Source organism: Podarcis filfolensis (assembly GCF_964270895.1).
Source record: "Podarcis filfolensis genome assembly, chromosome: 12".
Taxonomy (NCBI): domain Eukaryota; kingdom Metazoa; phylum Chordata; class Lepidosauria; order Squamata; family Lacertidae; genus Podarcis; species Podarcis filfolensis.
The window spans coordinates 27,174,476-27,190,905 of NC_139614.1; the positions used below are offsets into that span (position 1 = coordinate 27,174,476).

Sequence of the window (16,430 nt, forward strand, 5' to 3'; positions counted from 1 at the left end):
TTTGAGACAGCAAACATGCCACAAAAGATGCCACAAAGTTTTCTATCCCCATAAAGCTTGCTTTGCTATTTCGAAGAAGCAAGTTTATTTTACATTGATTTCATTTGTCTTTTTATAAAATATGACTTTTTCTGTTTCTCCTCCTTAAATAAAGTATACACACAAATGCCTTGGACTTGACATACAATATATGTAGTGCAATACTGGTAGTTACTACATGAATATTCATGACTGAAGATGCATCTTTTTGAAGAACCATGAAGAACTTTTGTAGCTTTTGGAATTGTAAGTTTTAAGGTTGATAAATAGCTCATTGTTACCATTTGAGTGTCAAAGGATTAGTATTACATTTCCTTTCCCTGTTTATGGATTGGGGATACCAGAAGAATACAGTGCACACCATAGTCCCAGTGCAGCAACGAGTGACTTGTAAATGGGAAGAAACTTCTGAACACATCTGTCCGTTATGGAGACTACCTTGCAAATGCAAAATGGTGCTGCTGTGGGGATAGGATGCATATCCTTCACCCAAGGGTGTGTGTGAGCACTGCCAAACAGATGTTCAGCATTTTCAGTTCTGACAGTATCAGTCACCTGTTTGGGTGGGATGGATTCCAGCTTTCCCAACCACCACCACCACCTCCAGCAGGTGGTCAGGGCTGACAGCATCAAAATTTTGTTCGTTGGCAATGAACTGCAGCCCACTGCTATGCATGAAAATCTCTGGATTAGGGCCAGAACATAATATGACCCTCTTCAAAGGATTAATATTGCAAGCAGTGATGTTAGCAGGGATGAAAAAAAATCATTAAAAAAATCTACTTAGATCAAAATGTGCAGTTCTAGCCCACTTCTAAGCTTACCCAAAACATATAACTTGGTTCATACTACTCCTCATGTTGGGAACCCAAATATGATATATTTTTACAAAACTATTTCAATATTTATTTTAAAAACAAACCAAAACTAAGCAGTTGAAGGTTAGGTGTGGTCTTTTAGAGAAACCACTGTGAATCAAGGAATGCCTCTATTATTTTATCATGGCTTCAATCTTGTTCTCACTTACCTGAGAGTATGCCCAGTTGAATTCAATATGACTTAATTCTGAGTAGACTTTTATGGGACTGTACAGTGAATCTAACTAGCTGTCACCTTGTTTATAGCTGTAGAACTCTCTTGCTGGACAAATGATGGAAGTTGAGCTAACCTGAAATATTAACATTTTTCTTACTCTTAGGTGGCCTTTTGGGGGCTTGGAGATATTTGCTGGCAGTTTTTGTGGAATTCAAATGTGAATGCTTGTGCTGTTTTTTTTGGTTTAGAATAAAAATTAATAGTCTGTATTCTATTGTCAGTCTTTTTGGAGTCATTTTATACTAATCTGTTGTCTAAATAAGCTTATTCAACATATATAATATGTGCACAACTAAGATGCATCTGGAAAAATGAGCAAGTGTCTGTACTGCTTTCAGTTTGTACTATATAGCTGCTTTACTGATGGAGCAAATTGCATTTAGAAATTACTGATCACCTCTTCAAATTAGAGAAAAATAAAAAACCACGTATAAAACATCTCTTCTGCTGCATTAAAGTATATCTTTGAGATAAAAAGTTCCATTCATGATGGAAATGATCACATTCTTCTTATTTCTTTTTATCAAGGTGATAGTTTTCAAAGAAGTCCTTTGTTTCTATTTTGTGTGTGTGTGTGTGTTGGGTTTGTGAGCATGGCTGACACTGAACATAAACTGAAAATGTGAGAGCAGTGGAGACTCTTGCAGTGGTTAAGAACCTAGGGCCAGGGAGATGCAGCTTCTCGCTCAGCCAAGAAGCTTGCTGGATTACCTTGGACAAGTTACCATCCCTCAGCCTAGTTTACCATACAGCAGGGATGGGGAATCTATTGTTCGGATGTGAAATACAGCCATCCAGTCTTTTCTACCTGGCCCTCAAAGCTGTCCCCTGGCCACACCCCTCTCCAGCTCTGCTTTATACCACAAATATTTCTGCATGGCTGGAATGTGTCATCGAACTCTGATAAGCCTCTTGTCTAGGTAGAGGATAGTGAGGCATGTGCACAGAAAGTAGTCTACTGTACAGGGGCAAACTTTAAATTTGTTGCCTTGCCCACCACTGGCAAGTGGCCCTTGGGAGGTTGCCCTAAAGGGAATGTGTGGCCTACAGCCTGGGGAAAAAATTACCCACTCCTTCCTTACAGGGTCATTGTGTGGTTAAAATGGTTTGGGTCACACATACGTTGCCCTTCGCTCTCTGGAGAATAGGATGGGATAAAAATGTAAGATAAAATTGCAATAATATGACAAAACCCTGTCTTGTGTGAATACAGGTTGTCCTCAGTGAACCTTACACATCATAGTAGCTTTCTCATCTTCTCTTATGAATATTTTGTTCAGGATGGCCATTGACATCCAAATTATCCCTCTGCTTTGAATTTCTCCTGTGGCATTGTCTACTATTTTTCTTTTTGTTAACAAGATCATTGCTTTTTCCAAGGTTATTAAGAATCTCGGCCCTTTGGAGTTTATTCTCAACACACCTAGTCATCACAGAGTACATCATGGTAGGTAATATTAGTTCTGTGTTCATGTTTGTATTACTTTTAAAAATGTTGTTTTATATGAAGGAACAGAATAGCAGGAGCAGTTGTAAATGAGAATTTTTCTATTACTGTTTTAATAGCAGTTCTATAACATTTTAGATTCCCACCCCCACTTTTTTACATCTCACACAGGAAGTCAGAGTTATCCTTGATATTACTTTGATGTTTGTGCCCCATTAACTTCTGCCATAAATATATCAACAAGCTTGTACTCAAATTCTTCTCTTGTTCCTCAGCCCTAACCGCATGTGACAATGTCAGTGTTAACGTAACACCATATTTTGTGATGTTGTGCTATCACAGCTGTATCTTGAACTTTTAATATTTGATTAATAATATATAAAGGCATTTCAGAAAGCCACTCCATTTTAATGTGCATGGCCATTCTGTTACTTTCCAAAACATTTCCTGCTTCAAAGACTGAAGATAAATAAAGGAAATATCTCGCCCCTTATTTAACTCACCATAAATCTTACAAAACAGCTTAAATAATTTTTTACAGTGCAACACTACTCTTAAACAGTTTTTTCAAAAATGTATCAAAAAGTAACTCCAAATGTATTTCTATTATTTTTGTAAGCATGTTTGAAAAATGTCTTAAGCAGCTTGTAGTATATAACCCAGAGAAATGTTATTAGAAGGGAAATGACGCAAGAGGTTTTAAAGAAATGCTCAGAATCATGGCTGTGTTATAATTTGTTTATGAGGAAATGTATTTCTAGAAGCTTATTTAAAGAAAAAGAATTGATAAAACACAATGTATTCTTCAAAGGCATTGACAAAGTTGGTTGCAACATCTCTCCCCAAATAGGAAGAAATCCATACTGCATTGATAAGAACTATGGTGGCACACTGATTATTTGGGACAGGATTTTTGGTAAGTGTAGTTAATTATTTTTCTTAACATTAGCTTTGCAAGCGGTGATTTTATTCTCAGCTTTTTTTCCTTCCCTGCAGGGACATTTGCTGCAGAAAATGATAAAGTTGTATATGGCCTAACACATCCAATTAACAGCTTCGAACTTTTCAAGATTCAGGTAGTCCATCTGTTTTTCTAACCTGCTTGTATGCTTTAATATTACATTTGATTTCATGGGTTGAATTCAGTGTGTTTCCTATTACTCCTTTGCTTTTATTTGATTGTTTTTGGTTCATTGACATAGATAAGAATTAAGCTAGTGTTAGTCAGCCTCTAGCAGGGTGGGGAATGTTAAGCTTCAAGTACTCTCATTAACAGAAGAAAGTGCCCCTGCACAGAAATGTCACACTGATTATTGTATCATTACAGTTCCATCATTGTATTTATATATGGAAAACATTTTGGAATACTCCTGGATTCTGCAATAAGCTTTCTGTCCTGTTCAAGGGCCCAGGATGGGGGCCAGGCAAGCCAAGACTTGGTCTTATGGAGGACATCCCAGAGGTAAGTATAGCATGGATTTCACTTCTTGGTTCTGTAAATTATGTTTTCATATGGGTTCAGTCTTCTGCATGCTTACCTAAAGGCAAGCCACATATTGGTGGGATAGAAGCAGGATCCTGAGCAAACTTACACAGGGACACTCCTTAAACCCAACTGAGTGAAAAATAAAAAAATGGATCTCCCATTCTGGCATACTGCACTCAAGTAGGATTAGCACCACCTCATGCTCAAGGCAAGACCTTAGTCAGCTCCTAGGAACTTTCAACTGTGCTCCTGGAAGCTCTTCAGTTTTAGGTCCCTGCCTTTGGTTCGAGCAGCAGCCCAACAGTTTAGTCCATCAACACAGCGCAAAGCCCTTTCAGCCTTACTAAAAGCTCCTTCAACCCCTTGTGTATAATCTCTTTCTAAGCACTTGATTACACAGGGTTCTGATCTTCATGGAAAGTCGGTTTGTCCTCCTTGGGCTGGTGGCTTTGCAGGCAGGCACCGTATCTCCCTTATGAACCAGCCTATTGCTGACTGGATCGTACTCCTGCCACCAAATTGGCCAGTGGTGGCAGGTATGCAGGGGGCATTACCTGGGCATGGTGCCAACTGACCAACACCCAGGGGAAGGATAAATACATTTTTTTTGTAATGTAGAAGGTTGAAATGTATATTTGTTATATGGAAAATAAATATGTTACCAAAAAGTGAGGGAAAGGGAGAGTAGAACCTAATGAGCTATGTGTGCAAATATTGCATTCCGTTAAATAACAATGGGAAAAAATGACCCTCTAGATGTTACTGAATTCCAGTTTCCATCAGTCACACCCAGCATTGCCGATAGTCAAAGATGATAGGAATTGTAGTCCAGCAACATTTGGATAGCAACAGGTTGCCCACTCTGCCCTATAAAATAAATCATTTGTACAGATTAAAGGTTTCAGCTGCTCTTCTACTTAAAATAAAATAACAATAAAACATGACAAATAGTGAATTTTAACTACTAAATGCAAAAATGGAAGAAAAGTTAATTTGTGATTGAATAAAGACTCTGATTTGTTTGTTTTGTTTTGTTTTTAATGTAGGTTACTGGAAAGGAAGTTCCCTTCAGCCCCACATTACCAAGCTACCTTTGTGTCTATGTAGTTACACATTTCGTCTTAATGCTGGGATTTTACGTTGATTTGATTGCTACAAAATATGTAAGTATAATTTACACTTATTTAAATAAGCTGTTTCATGATACTTGAAGATGGTGCAGATACAGTGCAAATAAAGTATGTTTCTGTTAAAACTGGATGCATGAAATTGAAAACACTGGCGGATAGTATAGTTATTTTTATGCTTACCTATTTTGTGGGTCAAGATGGATTTATCCTATCTTAATGTGAACATAATTTTAATGTGGTAAGAGATTTCTCATTTTTACTGATAGCTCCATCCTGACATTTCCCCCCATCTTCTGTTGTAATCCTTTACTCATTCTTTAAACAGTGTAAAAAAACCCCCACAGTTCCGACAATGGACTGCATAAAAGTTCTTGTTTCAAGACCCAGATCCTAGGCATGATACAGAAAGTCAAGCTAAACAGAAGGCTGAGCTTCAGGAGCACTCTAAAACTCCAGAAGGAACTATCATAAGAAGAAAGCATTTATGTGAATAATATAACTTGGCATTTAACTTCAATATCAATTTTCCACTACACAGAGTTATGAAATGCCCATAGACAGAACTGGAACCTTTTTTACTTGGCTATGTCACAAATGTGGCACTGATCCATAAATAGACACAACTGTTTTCCTCATTTTTAGACATATGTTCCATTCCATAATAGCAATAATGCACTTGAGGTTGTGCAGAATTATTCTCAAATTATTATGTTTGGTCTGATTTACATGTATATACAAAGTTTTAATGCATTAGCTTTGTTTTCTCAGTCTGGAATTATTTATTTGTAGGAGATAAGAAATAACAAAAGAAACTTTTTCCCATAAGAAAACATTTGGTTAGATCATTCTTTCACTAAGAGGTTTAACCTGAACCCCAGCAAAAAGAACTTGGTTGATTTACATATTAGTGAGAGGTGCATTTGGCTGTTGGTGTCTGAGACAGTGACAGCTTTGTACCTTAATGTTCACTCTGGCCAGTTTTATTGTTTTCCCAAATTCATTTTCACACCTCCAATTTGTTTCCCTAATGCAACATTAAGTATCAGTTGGTTGGCTTGAAAATTTCTCAACTATGTTGTATTTTTAAAAATCACTGTCTTTGATAAGATTATAACACTGAAACATAGATAAATCCATGAGGTTAAATAAAAATAACTATTCATAACTCTTCAGACCGGGAGAAAGAACCTCTACCTATAGGCCAATCCTGGCCCACCAGTGGGTCCAGTTTGGCCTGTGAAACCATTTCCCCCAAACCACTTTCATCAATGCATATGGGGTTAAATAAAATGTTGGCTGTGCATGCCTCTTTCCAGCTGGGAACAGGTGCATGCAGTCAAAGCATCACTGCCAATAGGAAATAGTATGATTGGTACTTAGCTGAAGTGTAGGTCTATATGACATCATGGGGTTACTGGGGCCTCTTCCTAATATGGACCGCAGTATAATTTTATTCCAGTTTTGTTCCATTCATGTTTCTGGCCGTATTGGCCATTAGATAGGCTGACAGTTTATAGGGAAACTAGTATTTTCTTACACCTTGAAACTCCTATGACTGTTTGAACTTGGTAAGTCAGCAGAACTGATTGGGAGCTGAATACCTTCCCAAAGAGTCTTCGCTCCTGATTACGGTGGAGTCATAGTCCAACATAGTGACCCCATGATGCCTTATAGATCTGTGCTTCAGGTAAGTACCAGTCGTACTTTCTCATCTTCAAAGATTCCAACTAAACATCAGGAAGAACTTTCTGACCGTAAGAGCTGTCATTCCTTGGAGGTTTTTAAGCAGAAGTTGGATGACCATCTGTCATATATGATCTGTCAGAAGTCCCTACCAGCATTAATGAGCGATTCTCAAGCCTTCAAATAAAGCTCACTAAAAACCAACAGCTTACTATTATAAGCGCTTATGCACCAACACTGGATGCCGATGAAGACATTAAAGAAAAAATTTACTCTCAGCTGGATACCGTCCTATCAGAGATGCCTAAGGAAGATAAAATTATCATCCTGGGTGTTTTTAATGCAAGAGTTGGGCGAGATTTCAATCTGTAGCCTGGGACTATTGGGAAAGAAGGAGTTGGCAACAGCAACCAGGACGGAATCTTACTTTTGACGACATGTGCGGTGCACAACCTTGTTATTACCAATACACTCTTTTGACAGAAAAATAAATTTAAAACTTCATGGAGGCATCCTCGGTCAAACCACTGGCACCTCTTAGACTATGTTATTGTCCATACTAAAGATCAATGTGATGTGCTCCTTACCAGAGCTATGACGAGTGCCAACGATGGCTGGACAGATCACCGACTATTATGCTCCACAATGGCTATCAAGATTATACCTCAGCACAGGCTTCTAGGAAGGAAACCAAAGCGCAAAATGAACACTCAAGCCCTTCAAGATCCCATTAAGTGGGATTGCTTCCAAACAACTCTTAAAGACCATCTGCTTTCAGAATTCCCTGATAATATCGAGGATCACTGGACTAAGCTAAACACATCCATTATTGCAGCCTGTGAACAAACTATTGGATACCAAACCAAGAAACACCAGGACTGGTTTGATGAGAATGACAGTGAGATTGAACGCATGATTGACAAGAAAAGGAAGGTGTTTCAAATCTGGCAAAAAGATAGAAACTGTGTCACTAAGAAAAAAACCTATGCCAACACTAAGGCTGAGGTTCAAAGAAGAACCAGAGAACTAAAAAACACCTGGTGGATAAAAAAAAGCTCAAGAGATCCAGCACTTAGCCGACACTCATGATGCGAGTTTCTTTAAAGCCACAAAGACCATATGCCCCCTACGTTCAGCAGATGGTACCACACTTCTAAAAGATAAAGAAGCTATTGCACTGTGCTGGAAAGAACACTACCAACATCTCTTTAACCGCAACTCCCCCGTAGCTGGTAAGGTCCTTTCACAAATCCCACAAAAACAAGTTAGAGATGAGCTTGCAGTATCTCCAAATCTGGGAGAATTGTGTACAGTTATTAACCAAATGGAAAAACAACAAAGCCAGTGGACCTGATGGGATACCTGCCGAAATCTTAAAATTGGGTGGAATTCAACTTACACAACAACTTCACAAGCTCATCAAAAAAGTCTGGGAAGGAGAAGCAATCCCAGCAGACTTTAGAGATGCCAAAAATTATCAATCTCTTTTAAAAAAGGTGACAGAACTGATTGCGGAAACTATTGAGGCATTTTTCTATTAGCTGCGGCCGGCACATTCTTGCAAAGATCTTAGCAAACCGTCTCTTAACAATATCCGAGGTGACCCTTCCTGAATCCCAAAATGGTTTTCGGCCTTCTAGGGGAACAGTCGACATGATTTTCACCACTCGACAGCTTCAGGAAAAATGCAGAGAGCAAAACCAACCCCTGAATATGGCGTTTCTTGACCTGACTAAGGCTTTCTACACTGTAAATTGTAATGCCCTGTGGACTGTCCTTCTGAAAATTGGCTGCTCAGATAAATTTGTAAACATCATTCAGCTCCTCCATGATAATATGACAGCAACAATCGCAGATAACAATGGCTCTCAAAGTGAACCATTCACAGTGGGATCAGGTGTTAAACAGGGTTGTGTTATTGCTCCAACTCTATTCATTATTTTCATTGCCATGATCCTACACTTTGTAGAAGGGAAACTCCCCACTGAGGTAGAAATCATATATTGAACAAATAGAAAGCTCTTCAATCTGAGCAGGCTGAAAGCAAAGAGTAAGGTCACCGTAACTTCCGTCATAGAGCTTCAGTATGCTGATGACAACGTAGTGTGTGCATGCTCAGAGGATGACCTCCAAACCATCCTAAATATCTTCGCAGAAGCTTATGAAAAGCTTGGCCTGTTGTTCAACATCCAAAAAACCAAAGTGCTGCACCAACAAGTACAAAATAACCCCTCTGCAGCTCCAGAAATCCAACTCAGTGGTGTAATGTTGGAAAATGTCGATCACTTCTCCTAACTAGGCAGTTATCATTCCACAAGGGTCAACACTGATGCCGAAATCCAGCATCTCCTGAGCTCTTTGAGTGCAGCTTTCTCCCGATTGAAGTGCAGAGTGTTTGAGGACTGGGACATTTATAGAGAAACCAAAATGCTTGTTTACAAAGCTATTGTACTACCAAGCTTACTGTATGCTTGTGAAACATGGACCACTTACAGACGCCATCTCCAACTTCTTGAAAGTTTCCATCAACAGTGTCTCTGAAAAATCTTACACATCACTTGAGTAGACAGGCGAACTAATATCAATGTACTGGATGAAGCAAAAATCACCAGTGTTGAAGCAGTGATTCTTCAACATCAACTTCGTTGGACTGGTCATGTTGTGTGGATGCCTGATTATCGTCTTCCAAAGCAACTACTCTATTCTGAACTTAAAAATGGAAAGCGTAATGCTGGTGGTCAACAAAAGAGGTTTAAAGATTGTCTCAAGGCAAATCTTTAAAAAAAAATGTAGTATAAACACTGACAACTGGGAAACACTGGCCTGTGAACACTCCAGTTGGAGAACAGCCTTTACCAAAAGTGTCATGGGCTTTGAAGACACTCAAACTCAGGATGCAAGGGAGAAACGTGCTAAGAGGAAGGCATGCTTGGCAAATCCACACTGTGATCAACTCCCACCCGGGAACCAATGTCCCCACTGTGAAAGGATGTGTGTATCCAGAATTGGCCTCCACAGCACTTATGGACTCATTGTTAAAACCGTGTTTATGGAAGACAATCTTACTGGGTTATGAGTGATCGCCAAAGAAGAAGAAGAAGAAGAAGAAGAAGAAGAAGAAGAAGAAGAAGAAGAAGAAGAAGAGTAGGAGGAGTTGAGATCCCTTCATTGCAGGGGGGTGGACTAAATGACCCTTGAGGTCCCTCCCAACTCTGCAATTCTATGATTCTATGAATTTTTTATTTCCATTTAGTCTTTTGAATTTGTCATCCTATCATTTCTTTCCATCTTTGAGTATAGCTAGGGTCTCATTTCTCCTTCACCATAAAATAAAATGGAATAAGAGACAGCTTTTTTGACAACCTTTGCTCTTTTCCCCCTATATTAATATTTCAAAAAAAATCATTTTCTTAATGCAGCCCTTTGAAGTTTCAGCCAGTTATTTTTAAAATCCCTTAACTGGAAATATTCAAATATGAAAAAAAATTGTTTCCATCATAAGGGCAAGTTGTTTAACATGGTTGTCCTCAAGCTAGTCAATATATTTAGTTAACCCTGCTTGCTGCCAATTGATGAACATCATTTTTTAAAAAAACATTTTTATTAATTTGAGGATCAAATAATACTGAGGCCATTGGGAATTGTGGCAGGCCTAAGTAATTTTTACATTTGGCTCATATTTTCCACAACACTGGGATAATACAACTTACCCTTTTGCCTGACTTCCTGTCTTTAGTTTCCTTCCACATAGAAGCCTTTGGATCTAAACACATCTGCTCCAAATCTTTTATATTTCCCTGTCCCATTTCTTGATACCAGTCCATTTTTTCAAACTAGCAATTTGTATGCAAATGCATTTTAAAACCTGGATTTAATTTTTGTACGAATACTCTACCAAATCTAAATGTGTGTGGGCTATAGGTCAGTGGTAAAGCACATGCTGTGCAACCGAAATGTTCCAAGGTCAATCTGTGGCATTTCCAGGTAGGCCATTGAGAAAGCGCTGCCTAGAATCCTGAAAGCAGCTGCCAGGTAGTATCCGCGATACTGGATAAAGTCGACTAGTATCAAGCAACTTCCTGCATTTCTAAATACAGTAGCCTGGATCCACAAAAGCTTCCTTCAGAGGAAATACCCGCATGCCTGTCTGGATCCAATCAAGTATGTTAAGGAAGCTGCAAGAGTTTAGAACATTATTATTACTTTCCTGATTTATAAAATGTATTGATTTCCTTTTTTTTACTATGGTAATTCAAAGTGATATGCACTATATGAATAGTCAAAGGCAAACCTTGAAATGCACATAAAAAGACAACCCCATTTTTAAAAGTTAGGATTAAAAACATTCCGCTCACTTGAGGCTACAGATAATTAAGAGCCAAAGACCTGGTGAAAAAGAAATGTTTTTGCCAAGCAATGATGTAAACATAACTTCCACTCATGAAAAGGGAACTGCTGGTGCTCTGGGATATCATATTTATGAGAGAAGTACTTTTGCTTTAAAATCACAGAATCGTTTAAAGTTTATTTGAATTAGTATGTAAATTTGAAAGCTTTCTCTCTTTTCGACACAACAAAAATCCCATTTTTTGTTCAGTTTCTGTCAATAACCACACTTCAAAAGCTGTGCCTAATTTATAATTGGGGATCCTGCTGTGGTTCCAGAGATCATCCCTTTCCCCTGGTTAAATACAAATACTGCAGTATATAAATTCTCGTTTATTTTATATGTTCATGCTTCATGTGTATTTTGTTTGGAGAGAGAGGATTCTTACACTGCCATTAAAGTGTAACAGTCACATTCCTTTCCCACTGCAACTTGCAAATGCTTAGATTAGTGATCTAAGTTGTTTATTTTCTTTATTTTATTTTATTGGCGCAGCACCTAGAAAATTAACACAATAACTGCCAAGTTCCACTTTGTGGTTTGTACATTTCAAATATAAATGTGGAACATAAATACAGGAACAACTCTAGTGTGCGTCTCCTGTATGATTAGATTGTAAATAGAAAACTATACGTAATAAATGCATATTTATATAACACAATATGTTTAAAATTTATATACATCTACCATGTATTTTGCTTTGATATTAACTAGAAACATGCAGGTTATTCCTGCTCCTCCTGACTTGCTGAATCTAACTGTCACCCCTTCTCCATATCATGCTTCTTGTTTCTTGAACTCTTTCCCTCCCAACAGCACTTGGCCTATTCAGTCTTGAGGGCACAGTGTGAAAGATGTCAGATGTTCACATATCTTTAATTTGCAGGCTCTTGATAATATCTACAAATGACTCCCATGACTGAATATATGTGCAAACATATTGTAGTTGAAAAATTGTGTGTATGAGCTATTCAAATCACACATCTTTATATTTAAGATTTCAAGAGTATGAGCTGTGAGCCAAATTTCCCTGGTTCAGATCTTCCATAGGTCACAGAATTCACTATTTTCCAGTGTCAGTATCCTCTTGCATCGTAATGGGATAAATAAGGATGACACATCCTCACAAATCACCCTGTTAGGGTTAGCAGCTGAAACATTTATTATTATTTATTTAAGCCAACAAAGTGTATCATTCCAGTGCTGTTACTGAGAGAAAGAGAGATTTCATGTTTGCAAAGTATTTCAATGTATATTAAAAACTCTAAATGCTATTTACAGTAATAACAATTTATCAATGGGATTTACTCATCCTGTGTCTGGAAACAACATGATTTATGGGTCACCAGTGAGAGATAATACAGTATCTTTAAATCAGTTGCAATGATTATATCTTAATAAAAGAGAGAGAGAGAGATCTTTCTAAACATCAGTTAATGCACAGAGGAGAGGAATTGGTATTGCCTCTGCTGTCACCATCCTGATCTCCATGTGCTCATCGAGATGTCTGAGCAAAGCCTATGTGTATGCTGGTTATATATGTATGGGTGCTGTTCAGATAAACACATGGAGCCTGGGAGTGGGGACAGAGAGTATGATCTCTGTCTCTCCCTCCATGTGTCACCAAGCCACTGCACAGGGCTGCTGTACCTCTCTTTTCCCAGGACTTTTTCAGATCTGTTTTTACTTTAATCCAGAACATTATTGCTTAGGTTGCAGGTCAGAGTAACTCTACTTTCATTAAATGGGAGTTTGCATAATTTACTAGCCACAGGATTTCAGTTTTAGATAGGGAGGTGATTATCTTGGCTTTGAAATTGGCTGGCTGCAACCAGAGTCCACTAAGGTCCAGAGCCAGTTCTCGCACATTCTTTAGCTGTATTCAGCACTCCTAGCTGAAATAAGCTGTTGGGGAGAAAGAGGCAAGACAAGAATTGCCTGGGGGGGGAGGGGGCGCTGAGCACAGTACTCTTTCATCCTATGTTTTAAACAAGTAGATAGCTTCTCTAGTAAATATATTTTTTCAGGTTGTAACCTGCTCTTCCAAAGGACCACATGGTTCCTTACATTAATAAAAACCACAAAAAGCAATACAAGAAATTATGAAAAAGCATAGCAATGCATTAAAAACAACACAGCAGCACGTCCCAAAATTGAGCTTAAAATTATCTTTTTTTGCTTCATGGGAAAAAGCTATACCTTGAAATTTAACTTGAATACATTTCTCTTTTTTTATTTTTTTATACAAAATCATGAGTTATTGGGGAGGTTTGCCTACTGGCCAAAATGCTTTTCGAGAAAACAACAACAACAATAATGTGAAGTACTGTTACATTAAATTTCCTCATTTTTTTGGATCTCTCTATCTTGAAGTGAAGCAGTAAATCTGCGGTTTGATAGTTTGTCCTGGGAAGAAATGTGTGTTGGCTTGTAAACTGGTTAGATTGTGTTTTGGTTTTTTTTAAAGGCAGTGAATCTGTTTTCTTAGTTTAAAAGGAGTTAAAACTTTTGGTTAAGAATCCCTGGGGGTGCCTTTTGACTCTTCAGTAAAACAAAACCCACTCAGAAATAGCCTGGATCTTGTGGTTTGATGTGTTCTCCAAACATGGACAAAAGGAGTTCTCACTGCTATTAAATTTGAGAATCCTGTCCAACAGCATCCTTCCCTCAAATGCCTTTGAGGGGAAGGGATCACTGTGAAGGCTGTGGTATTCTTTCAGAAAACTTTTTATTGAGCTCAAAAAGCTCCTAGTACAGCTTCATGCATTTTCATCTACTATTGAGCCCTGCAGTCTGAATTAGAAATCTCAGACTCTACTATGAAGACTAACATTATAGGACTCTTCCACTGCAGTTTATGCTTCTTTGATTTTTTTTAAGGTAAATGTATTTAAGTTTCGGGTGGAATCACCCTTGGTCAATATCCTGTGCCTCCTTAAAAATAATATCAAAAGCAACTGCTATTGTTTTCATATATCTTTTACCTTCATTTTACATGTGGCAGAATTAGAAATTGAGAAACCGGCAGAGCCTATTTTCTGTGGCGTGTTTCTTTAGGTACTCTTGCACAAGTGGCACTTCCACAGGTGAAGATTCCTGATTTTTACCGAGGATTGGGGGGCCCTCTAGTGGAATGGTACTGGATGTGGCACAAAAATCAAAGGCAGCATATTACAGGATATCGCTGTGTGAATTGCTGGGAAAATAAAAGCCTTGGGTGCTGTTGCTACTAAAGTCAGCAAGAAGAACAGTCAGTGTGGTGAGGCAGAGCTGCTCTTCTGGCACTGGGGTTGCTGCAGTTTACTAGGACCGGGTTGATGGTAAGGCACTGGCAGAGCCAGTCTGACATCCCCTCTTGTTCATCCACACAGCAGCAGTCTCCAGCTGAACAGCAGCAACACTGGTGTCATGAGGGTGGATTTGCATCTCTGCCCTATGACACCAACTACTGATGGGAAGCGAGGAGCAGAAATGAAGCAGAGATTGAGTCTGAACGAGGAAAAACTGAAGCACAAGCATGCAGAGAGAGTGCTGCAGGATGTATAGGAAAAATGGAAACATGGTAAAAAGACTTGTGGGAAAACAAAGTGGGAGTAAGAAATGGGGAGATGCAGAAAATTTGACAGCCTGTGGAAACAGAGAAAAAGGAGGTTAGGTGGAGGAAAAGAGAGAAAGAGAAATGGAAGAATATACACTTTGAGCTTTATAGAAAGAAAAGAGAGAGGACGGTCTAACCGTGATACCTGTGGTGGCCGTCCATGGATGCCTGTACCTCCTGTGGCTCCTGCAAACAAGCACCTTTGAAACCCAAGAGGCTGTTTGCTCTTCTTCCTTAGCATGAGAACCTAAGAAGAGCCTGCTAGATCACGCCAATGGCCCATCTAGTCCAGCATCCTGTTTTCACAGTGGCCAACCAGATGCCTATGGGAAACCCTCATGCACTCTCCCTTCCAGTCCTTCCAGCAACTGACATTCAGTAGCACTGCTGCCTCCAACTGTGGAGGCAGAGCATAGCTACCATAGCTAGTAGCCATTGATAACCATTTCCCTCCCTCGTACTTACGGGACCGCCTCTGCAGGTATGTCCTGCAGAGAACCCTAAGGTCCATGCATAATAATAGCTTAAAGGTCCCGGGCCCTAAGAAAGCCAGATTATCCTCCACCAGGGCCTGGGTTTTTCCAGTGATGGCTCCAACCTGGTGGAATGCTCTGTCCCATGAGACTAGGGCCCTGCAGGACTTGATCTCCTTCTGCAGGGCCTGTAAACAGAGCTATTCCGCCTGGCCTTCAGTTTGAATTAGCCTGATCCTCTATTCCCTTTTCCCCTTTCCTCTTCTATGAAGAAACCCTTTCTGGGACCCCACATTTAAATTCTTCCCTGGTTTCCTTGCTGGCCCTAGTAGGACCAACTTGGCCAGTTAGCCCTGGTGATCATTTGATGTCTACTGACTGGGGTCCCCCCTCAAATGACCCCTGAATTCTTGAATTTTATTGATATTGATGCTTCATTTTATGTTGTATTTTATGCTGTTTCATGCTGTTTTTAAGTCACATTTTAATCAATGTTTTATATTTGCTGTTAGCTGCCCTGAGCCCGGTTTTTAAACCGGGAAGGGCGGGGTATAAATAAAATGTATTATTATTATTATTTATTATTAATTTGATGGTCATCACCGCCTCCTGTGGGAGCAAATCCCATAGTTTAACTATGCACTGCTTCCACTCTCCCTTTTCTCCTGAACAGAAGAGAGATGCAAAGAGCTTGGCTCAACATTCCAGTTAAGCTTACTAATCCAAGGTTGAAGACCACTGTGTGGTGGTCTGTAGAGAAAAGAGCATTATATGGGGTTACAGGGGTGTTAACCAAATGAGTTAAAATGAAAGAAAATATCATAGTGTAGGTTACCTTTTGGTGTGGCCCTCTCCAGTTAATGTAAATGTCGTTCTCAAAATCATGAGTTGAGCAGTCCTGTCTGAAAACATCAGGGCATTACAAAAGAATTGTGTGTGTCTCTGTTCCCTTCCTTGATGTAATCCTTATACCATTATTTGCTGGCAAACTGCTGCCGTTGCTGTTCCTAGTCTGACTGGGGAGGCAGAAAAATGTGCCACTACATATACATCAGGGCCCTAAGCCAGTAGTAACCCTGTCACCTTACCCCA

The 16,430-nt window shown here is 39.1% G+C and overlaps 1 protein-coding gene across 4 annotated transcripts in view; it reads left to right on the plus strand.

Moving 5' to 3' along the window:
* The window catches only part of AGMO (alkylglycerol monooxygenase), a 117,523-nt gene that overhangs the window by 52,236 nt on the left and 48,857 nt on the right, over positions 1-16,430 (plus strand). For all 4 annotated transcript variants that reach the window (XM_083578746.1, XM_083578748.1, XM_083578747.1 and 1 more), the window contains exons 6-10: positions 2,515-2,581; positions 3,432-3,497; positions 3,578-3,657; positions 3,909-4,043; positions 5,114-5,230. In XM_083578746.1, coding sequence (XP_083434872.1) covers positions 2,515-2,581; positions 3,432-3,497; positions 3,578-3,657; positions 3,909-4,043; positions 5,114-5,230 — 465 coding nt within the window. The remainder of the gene's footprint in view (positions 1-2,514; positions 2,582-3,431; positions 3,498-3,577; positions 3,658-3,908; positions 4,044-5,113; positions 5,231-16,430) is intronic.